Source organism: Varroa destructor, unplaced genomic scaffold (assembly GCF_002443255.2).
Source record: "Varroa destructor unplaced genomic scaffold, Vdes_3.0 BEIS01000006.1, whole genome shotgun sequence".
Lineage (NCBI taxonomy): Eukaryota > Metazoa > Arthropoda > Arachnida > Mesostigmata > Varroidae > Varroa > Varroa destructor.
This window is the reverse complement of record NW_019211459.1, coordinates 31,892,058-31,900,374: the sequence shown is the minus strand read 5'-3', so window position 1 is coordinate 31,900,374 and position 8,317 is coordinate 31,892,058. Positions and strand designations below refer to the sequence as shown.

Genomic DNA, 8,317 nt, shown 5'->3' with positions numbered 1-8,317 from the left:
CTCCTAAACAACACGATGTTATACGTTTAGACCTTAGGGCTGTTGTGTGAAGCTGCAACATTAAACTATGAATATTAGACGTCTGTCTGCAACCAGCCTTAGCGGAAAAACTAGCACAAACATCTATACAACTAACATCGCGTCGATTATCACTTATATAAAAGCATTCGAATGTTTTCGAAATTATACCTAGTTCACAATGGAACTACACGTTGTTTTTTCCTTTCCCGAAAGAAACGATTAGTTATGGGCCTTCTACCTCAATCTAACAAGTTGATGTTTGATATAAAAAGAATAATAATAGTTTGTTTTGTAGATATTGCAAAGATTGTATGATGATCGGATCAATTGTCCTTTTGACAGCGAGCTGTTACCTAAAAAAGGAAAAGAAACGAATAAAACCTACGGGTGCAAAGCTTGGCTTTGTCATGACTTAATATTTTTCAATTTATTCCTTCAACATTGCAAAAGATTTCAGATTGATATAGTTCAGCAAACAAATCCTAGTTAATCGTCTTTTTTAATCAAAAAAAAAGGACCGCAATTTAACAATAACAATAACCTAATTAAGGTTCTACCTACGTAACTTATTGCTGTATCGCAAAAGAAGAAGGGAATAGGGATTGTGGCGTTAAAAGCGAATTACTTTTTTCAGTGATTTTTTTTCCCGAATTAAAATAGCTAAGGCTTCGATAACTGCTGTTCCTGTTCCACGAATTTCCACATTTCTATTTCCTGCTACTAATAGATTTGGCGTAATCTTGGTAGTATTATCTCAAGTTTATCTCTTTTTCAAGTTACATTTAGATAAAACAATGCGTGCATAAATACGAGACGTTTCCTAAATAAAAAAATACGATGTTTTCAGGATTGATCACCTTCCAAGGTTACATGACGCTTGAAAATGCTGGCTGCCTTCTCAAATAAGGCGTAACGCTACAACAAAAAACCTCAGATTTGTATACTGACTTTTTACAAATAGACATTTACTATTTGCAATAAACAATCTGAATCCGTTGCGTAGCAGTAAAAAACGACAGTTAGTTCATGCTGTAAATAACTTCATGTTCCTCGTGTACATGTTTCGGAAGGCGCAGATAGACTCGATTAGTTTGCTCCATTCAGATGTCCTTAATTGACTGAAAATTGCATAGAAGAAGAAATATTACGATCCTTAATAGCAAATCCACTATTCATCTTCCCAGATTTTAGTAGAATAAGACGTTCGTACAGACCGGGATATGTCACTAGTGAAATAGTGGCATGGCAAAAATTGTTTGCAGATAACCGTTTGTTGGCCTACGGCCTCCAATGGCCAACCTGCTCCTTGGCCTATATATCCTAGCTGTTTATGATATTTTAATGAAGATGTTAACGTGATCAAATGTTAGGCTAATTGAAATAAATGGAAGTCCAACCTGCACAAGGTAGTGGGGTCTGCTAGTACCTGTGCAGGCCGCGTTAAGGCGTTGACGTCTGCAGAAATGCAGACCGACACAGACAAGAGTTCCTGGATGTGAGTGACCACTTGCGTCTCGCACTGCCTTAAAATATTGTAAGGACATAAAGCTCTTAGAAAAAATTATGATGAATTATTGGTTATAAGTTATTTCTTTACACCGACCTATAATAAGATTACTTTTCTGTGATCCACACATCAAATTTATTTTATAATATATTTGCGTCTTAAAGTATCCGTTCAGACTGAGTATGCACTATTCTGCAACACTTTTTTTTATTGTAAGGAATGCCTGGCAGAGCGGAGAATCAAGCCCGCCGCAAATAAGTTGTCTTTTACCTTATATCAGCACTATTAGTAGCTGAGTTCGCTTTTTTCATCAGCACCTTAAGTTGTAACCACATTTCCAAGTATTCGTTCAAGCCGGGACAATTTGCGTGAAGCTTTAGGTTAACGCCATTATGGCCTCGAAACGTATGTTCTACAGATGATCGAAGACAGCGTAATAGTTTTGGCCATTGTTTCGACACCTCTGGAAGTTGTAGCCGACGTCGCCTAGAATTGAACATTGATGCAAAGGGAATTGTATACAAGCAGACCTTAGTAATTAAAGAACTAAATTGAGCTGTAAATGCTGAAAATAATAACAAATTTCCGTATGGAAAGAAGATGTTTGCGTTTTGCAAGCATTAACTTCTTAGAGAATAATCCTTAAAGGCCTCAGCAGGCAGATCTTGCATAAGTTGGTGGGTCAACTGCGCCTAAAAAATATCGGCATAAATTTTAGTATACAGTTGTTCCTAATTGTTAATGGTACCGTCGCAGAACTGGTAAATGGAGCGATATTGTTATTTTCGTGGTTTTATAAGGTATAGATTTATAAGGACTTAATTGCAGACCGAAAGCTTACGTCATAATGGTGACTTTCAATACGTTTGCGGACGGCGAAGTGCAGTTATATTCAGTAGCAGGTAGAGTACCTTGAACTGCAGCCTCTGAAATGTTTCGAGATGAACTGCAACGTTGGGGGCGATCATTTAAACTGAGATGTGAGCTATAATCTTTATAAGGCTCGTCCATATTTCCGTTCAAAATAGATGCGATCAACTGAGGTTCCGTGCTGGACACCCAAGCCATCTGAGTAATAGAAAAAGATTTAGTATCCGTTATTTCAACAGTCAGTGGGTTCCTTCAACGATTTATTGCAATACTAAAGTCTTTTGTGTACATTCATTAAACTGTTAGGGCTCACTGACACAAGATTAATAACGAGAACGGGTAAGTATAGTCCTATTGCAAACTGGCAAGCTGTAGAAACAGCCAGTGCTGAATAATTTCGAAAATTTTATAAAATAAACTAATAATAGGTGCCTCGCGAAGGTCCTCGTGTGAATAATTTAAAATATTCACTTCTAACTTGCGCATTTCTTAAACATATTATGTTGTGCACTTTACCTCGTGACAATACCTACCGATGATCCGTTATTTAATGGACACACACTATGTTTTTCCTTGACGGATCGTCGAACTCCTTTCTGCGAATGATCATTTCCATTGGATGATTCCTATTGAATTACAATAAAAACAGAACAGAGACGTTTGCGTGTTTTGCTGCTCAGAAAATTTACTATTAATAGAAAAAGTGTTTTTCTAGGTGTAATTATCCGTAAGTGAACCTATGAATTGTATATTTTTCAGACCATTCTCGCTCCATCCTTGTATAACACTGTGTTATTTCAGTATTGTGCGTAGAAACAGCGATTACTCATTTTGCTATATGGTTCCACTAGCTGTCTATGACAAAATACGATGAGGAAACATTTGGAACTTAGCCAGGTGTAAAAAAAACGATGATTCTTTCTTATTTTTGGCCTTTTACTGTTTTCCTATTAGCATTACGAAACAACAATATGAACTTCAGAAACATAAACAGGTTACGTTTAGACCCCAGAATGCGTACATTACCGTTGTTCATTATTTGAATTTGCCTTCAGTCAGTTTACGCACTCTGCATCGCTTCAACATACTTACCAACAGCATGAAGTCTTTGTGGTACTTTTTAGACGCAGACTCTTCTTCGATAGAGTACAGCCTTTTTCGAGACTCATGTTCAATCTGACCTAACACCCTGGTGGGCGACAGGTCTTGAAAGGGCCGCTTACTCGCTGCATAGTCGTTCACGTCACTGCTCGTGCTCCTGCCGGGTGTAAATTCCTTTCTATAGGAACTCCGCTTGTCTACTGGTGACTCCTGACTCGATCGTTGGTGTTGTTGGAGTATCTCAACATCTTTTCGAGAACACGTGAGATCTGCATCGTGTCCTTCGGTTCTACCTCGCATCTCTCGACTTTGATCTTCTCCGTAGGAAATATCTCCCATGTCAGCGCGTTGATCATCACCAATTGTTAAGTTCATCTCACAGTCTATAAATGCTTTCGATGAGTATTTTTGCGGTAGGTTTAAACAAGTTTCTCCTCGTTGTTGGTGCAAAAATTTTTCAACTGCACTCTTTAGTTTTGCACAGTGATCAACAATGCGCCTGTTGTCATCACCTGTATGCACCATGTTGATTTTTTCAGGCGAGGTTGTAGGAGTATCTTTAACAGCTCTCCGAAGCAAGTCTTGTGTGGCAAAGATATCCTCCCCTGATATATTTGTACTTGGTAACATCGCTGAACGTCTTTGTCGACGATTTCGGCAGTCACTTGGTGCGAATCTTCCCGAAAGCCAGCTATTATTAATAATGTTTCGTCATCAGATCCGCGTCTATCACTTACATGCTAACACCTACTGGAGCTGTCGGTCTCAGACTGTACTATAATACAACTGGAGTATAATTCATTAGTAGCTTATAGTTTATAGTTAAGACTTTGACTAAACCTGCTAGTTACTTTATCTAGATTGACGTTTTTACGTCATCGTAGCAAAAAAAAGAAAAAAAAACTAAATGACTCGAATGAATACTGACTGCCGCAATGATTCGGATACACTAGAATATTTTCGAAATTTGCCATTATCATAATAATTCGTTGTGACATGAAGCATAGCATAACTTACTATTGTGCAAATGGCGCATAAGAAAACTTGGACAGTCCAGGTCGAACTTTTCGTTAGATAATCATGTTGAACATGTGGTTATTGTCATAGACCGCACCAGGCCTACTAAACAACTGATTGTGACTTTGGAACAACACGTATCCAAAACAGAGACATTTGCCCAGAGGCAGACTCGCACATATGAAAACATTCCCTGCACGTAGCGCGGTTTATCCCTGTATAACTAATGGTATGTAGTTCACACCAAGCTAAAGAGTGCTCTGAGTGTCTCTGCTTTGACACGAAAACTTGAGAGTAACGGGTTTAAGGTTTAGGGGAGGGAGTCAACAGTGCAAGTTAATGAATATCGTTATACTCACGATGTTAAGTTGAATCGATGGGCGTATAAGAGGATATAGTATACATAAAAATTCTTAAAGACGATATCCGCTAGCATTCCAGACTGTGGTACGAACCAAAAATCATGAAGTCGTCATTGTTTTGAACAGCATTACACGCTTAGCTAAACCTAAGTGATAGATAAGGGCTCAAGTATTCGTATAACGACCGCTAGATTAAAAAAAAAAAAAAAAACAAATAGTTCGGTGCAAATTAGACGAGCTTTCAGAAACACGCATTTCTACCCATCATCTGTTACTGAAAGTCTGTGTTTATTTGTTTTATCAAGATAGTCTGTCTAAAGCGGTTGCTTTAGTGTGATTTTTTTACAGGCTAATAGAGTTGCATGGTGGTCTGGGCTAAGCCGTATAGCTCACTGAATACTTTTTAGAAATATGCTTTTTTTTGCCCCTTCCACTGGGTTGTCCTTTATCACACAGTAGCCTAGCGGGCGGGGTGTGTCCTTCAGTCTGCTTGTCTATATGTTTCCGTTTGTCGGACTCCCGAAAAGGACGCTGGGTCGATCTGAAGTCCGCAAATTCATTTCACTATCTCCATCACATAAGCCGAATGCGGTCAAATGGGCAAAGTGTGTATATTAGGCGCACGTATAGGCTTTAACGATGCCCAACTCAGGGTGCACCACAGGCCCAGTGACGATGTTAACGGCACTCGCTCCCGATACCAATGAACAATTTCCTCTATTCTGCCCATCTGTATACGACAATATAGGTACCCCTATATATTTATTTTACGATGCCGATTTTTATTGCTGTTGTGTTCTTAGGACACGCTGACCCTTGGTTGGATAAGGACACCTGAATCCGATGCTGTTCGCTATTATCAGTAGTGGTTTGAAACTGCTTCAATTTTTTATATCGTATCTTCGCGGGCTCCCTGTTACAAGCAAAATAGGTCAGGTTGACGTTTATACCTAGATGACGCTGTTATTTTCCCCGAAACTTCTACCTTAGTAGCCGTGAACCCTCTAAGCCGCCACCTAGAGCCGCCATCTCTAAACGTACCTAACATGTCTGGGCAAAGAGTATGCTTTCATTTCTACCATACCATATTTAGGCGACTAACACGGACGGAAAATATTTCTGTCTTTATTAATATGCTTATATATCCTTATATTACATAACATGCTTTATTGCAATATATAGATACGTCCCAATAGTGTGTGTGTGTACAAATGGAACAAAGCTGTATTTTCGAAGGCGCGTTGTTTCCATATTTAGGGGCCGAACTAGATATGAAACTCATCAGACCCTTTTCCCTAGGAATACCTGTCGGTTTAAAATCTATTCCGTGATATGACAAAGAAGGCATTTATCATGCCTCGATAAGTGCTAACTCGAATTAAGAACTACAATATTGTCATAGTAAGAAAGATGGGCAGTATTAAATAGTCTCTGTGGAGCATGATAAGGCGAAAACACGGTAGTAAAACATCTGCTCCCAAAAACAAACCTCAAATACGTGTAAATATTTCTCGTGTTTTGTCCTGTCTATACGAATTAACCTTTATATGAAACAGACTAATATTTGTCTGAGTACCCGTTTCAGAATTTCTATAACTGAGAGATGTCCATTCGTTTCGGAAATACTATTTTCTTTATTTTGATCTGCTATACCGGCTCGTCTGATTAAAATGACATATGTGACAACGCCTGCATCAAGATCGAAACCCCTTCAGATGTTATGGGGCTAGTTTCGATAGCTTTCCCCTCGTTGAGCAATAAAGTGATATATTGAGATGTCTGGAAACGTTCCCCGCGACAAATTGCCGCCACTATATATCGTGAAGTTTACTATGTGGCAAACTCTAAGAAGCTATTTCCGTTCCATCGACTGGACGAAGAAAAAAACGGACTCAACCGGCCCGTACATTTATATACAGCTGCACACACGCCTCACAATGTTCAATGAATTTGCATCTATGTAAAAGTATAAAAATCTCTATAAAAGAAATGTCGTCAATGTAAATTTGACCCTAGCTCAATAGAAAGAAAAACGCCGTTTCGAGATACCGCTTTTCGACCGCTATTGTGCAACAGCAGAGTAAACTGCTTGAAATGGCCTACCATGCCAGCTAATGTTGATAATGCACTAATTGAGTATCCTGGTATTAAATTTTTAGGTAACAAAAAGCCTAAGGTACTATACGCATCATGTCCTTTCTGCTTAATAATGCTCAGAGTTCAGTGCTGTTGCTGGATCCCACTTAAGTTTTTCCCGTCATTATTATGCTCGTAACCGTTAGATTTGGCGTCAGCTAAAAATAACACGACCTCTAAATAACAGAACATCGTACACAATGTCATTAATTTTTCTATCCGCCATATGGAAAACAGTATTTTATAATACAACTGCACCACGAACATGGTCGCTTGAAACTTTTACGCCAGTTTGATTTTCTGTAATGTTCCCATCTAATTTGTGTGTTCAATTTAGCGAGTAATCCACTAGAAGTCACCAAAGAAATTTGGTCCTTCTTCAGTACTAGCAGTACTTACTACGACTGCTCGGACTCAGGCCTTTGAAGGCTTTTTCTATTCAAGCATACAGCCTATATAGCACTCGAATGCTAACTATGATCGAATACTTTTTTTTTTTATCAAATGTTTTTATGCACAGTTTCCAACTTAGTGGCTTTACAGTTGAAGGTTCCAATACAGATGTCAGGCGGGATAAATTGGTACACTTGAAGTTGGCGAAGCGTAGAAACACGGCTGTTTTCGTGTCTTGTCTACGTTTTTCACTTCAGTTCATTTCAGGTGAGTTTAGAAGGTACCAGAAGGCCCTCCACCTTAGTGACTTACAGGTGCTTAGGGGCATCTGCCGGGGTACTTGCCGCCTGGAGCCAATCAGGCATAGGGCGCTTGTTCTTGAAATACTTCTTATAGCGTATGCACAGCATATGTTCACGCTGAAAGTCAACGGGCTTGTGGCCTTGGTAAGCAACTTATAAATTAAATAGAAGCGTCGTTATATACGACCTGAAATGTAGCCCTATATTAGTAATAAAATCTGCTAAGCAAATTCTTATTATATTAATATAGAATGATCAAGCTTTACCTGTAACGGCATGCTTCTACTGCATATGGTATGACATAAATGTAGAGTTCTAATGGACCAGGCCTTTTAGCATTGTGGAGAAAAAAACTCCTCTGAAAGATATTGAATTTATCCATTGTCCTGTCAATAATGTAGACGGACCGTAGATGATGAATTTTTGTCGATTGATCTGATGATGTGTAAAATGAATCCACGACTTCAGTCGAGGGAAAAGGTAACAGGACGCAGGACAACGGACATGCTGGGTGGGGTTAATTAACTTTGTGTTGTTGTTTTTACTGCCAAAAATTCGTCGCGAGCATATGTACACACGAATACAGAAAAGGGGCAGCAGCAATGAGG

The 8,317-nt window shown here is 38.9% G+C and overlaps 1 protein-coding gene across 6 annotated transcripts; it reads right to left on the bottom strand.

Annotated features, from left to right (window-relative positions):
• Positions 1 to 396: 396 nt before the first annotated feature.
• LOC111252884 (uncharacterized) lies at positions 397 to 4,677 on the bottom strand. Of its 6 annotated transcripts, none has more exons than XM_022811486.2 (7): positions 4,517 to 4,677; positions 3,491 to 4,175; positions 2,932 to 3,024; positions 2,370 to 2,596; positions 1,799 to 2,014; positions 1,419 to 1,544; positions 397 to 1,139 (listed from the first exon to the last, which is right to left on the bottom strand). In XM_022811486.2, exons 2-7 carry the CDS (start codon positions 4,127 to 4,129, stop codon positions 1,046 to 1,048), a joined length of 1,395 nt encoding a protein of 464 aa, XP_022667221.1. In that variant the 5' UTR covers positions 4,130 to 4,175; positions 4,517 to 4,677; the 3' UTR covers positions 397 to 1,045. The 6 variants fall into 6 exon arrangements, with proteins under 6 accessions (XP_022667221.1, XP_022667222.1, XP_086849050.1 ...); XM_022811487.2 differs by having other exon boundaries at positions 3,491 to 4,190; positions 4,517 to 4,676; XM_086992924.1 differs by having other exon boundaries at positions 1,448 to 1,544; positions 3,491 to 4,190; positions 4,517 to 4,676.
• Positions 4,678 to 8,317: the final 3,640 nt, after the last annotated feature.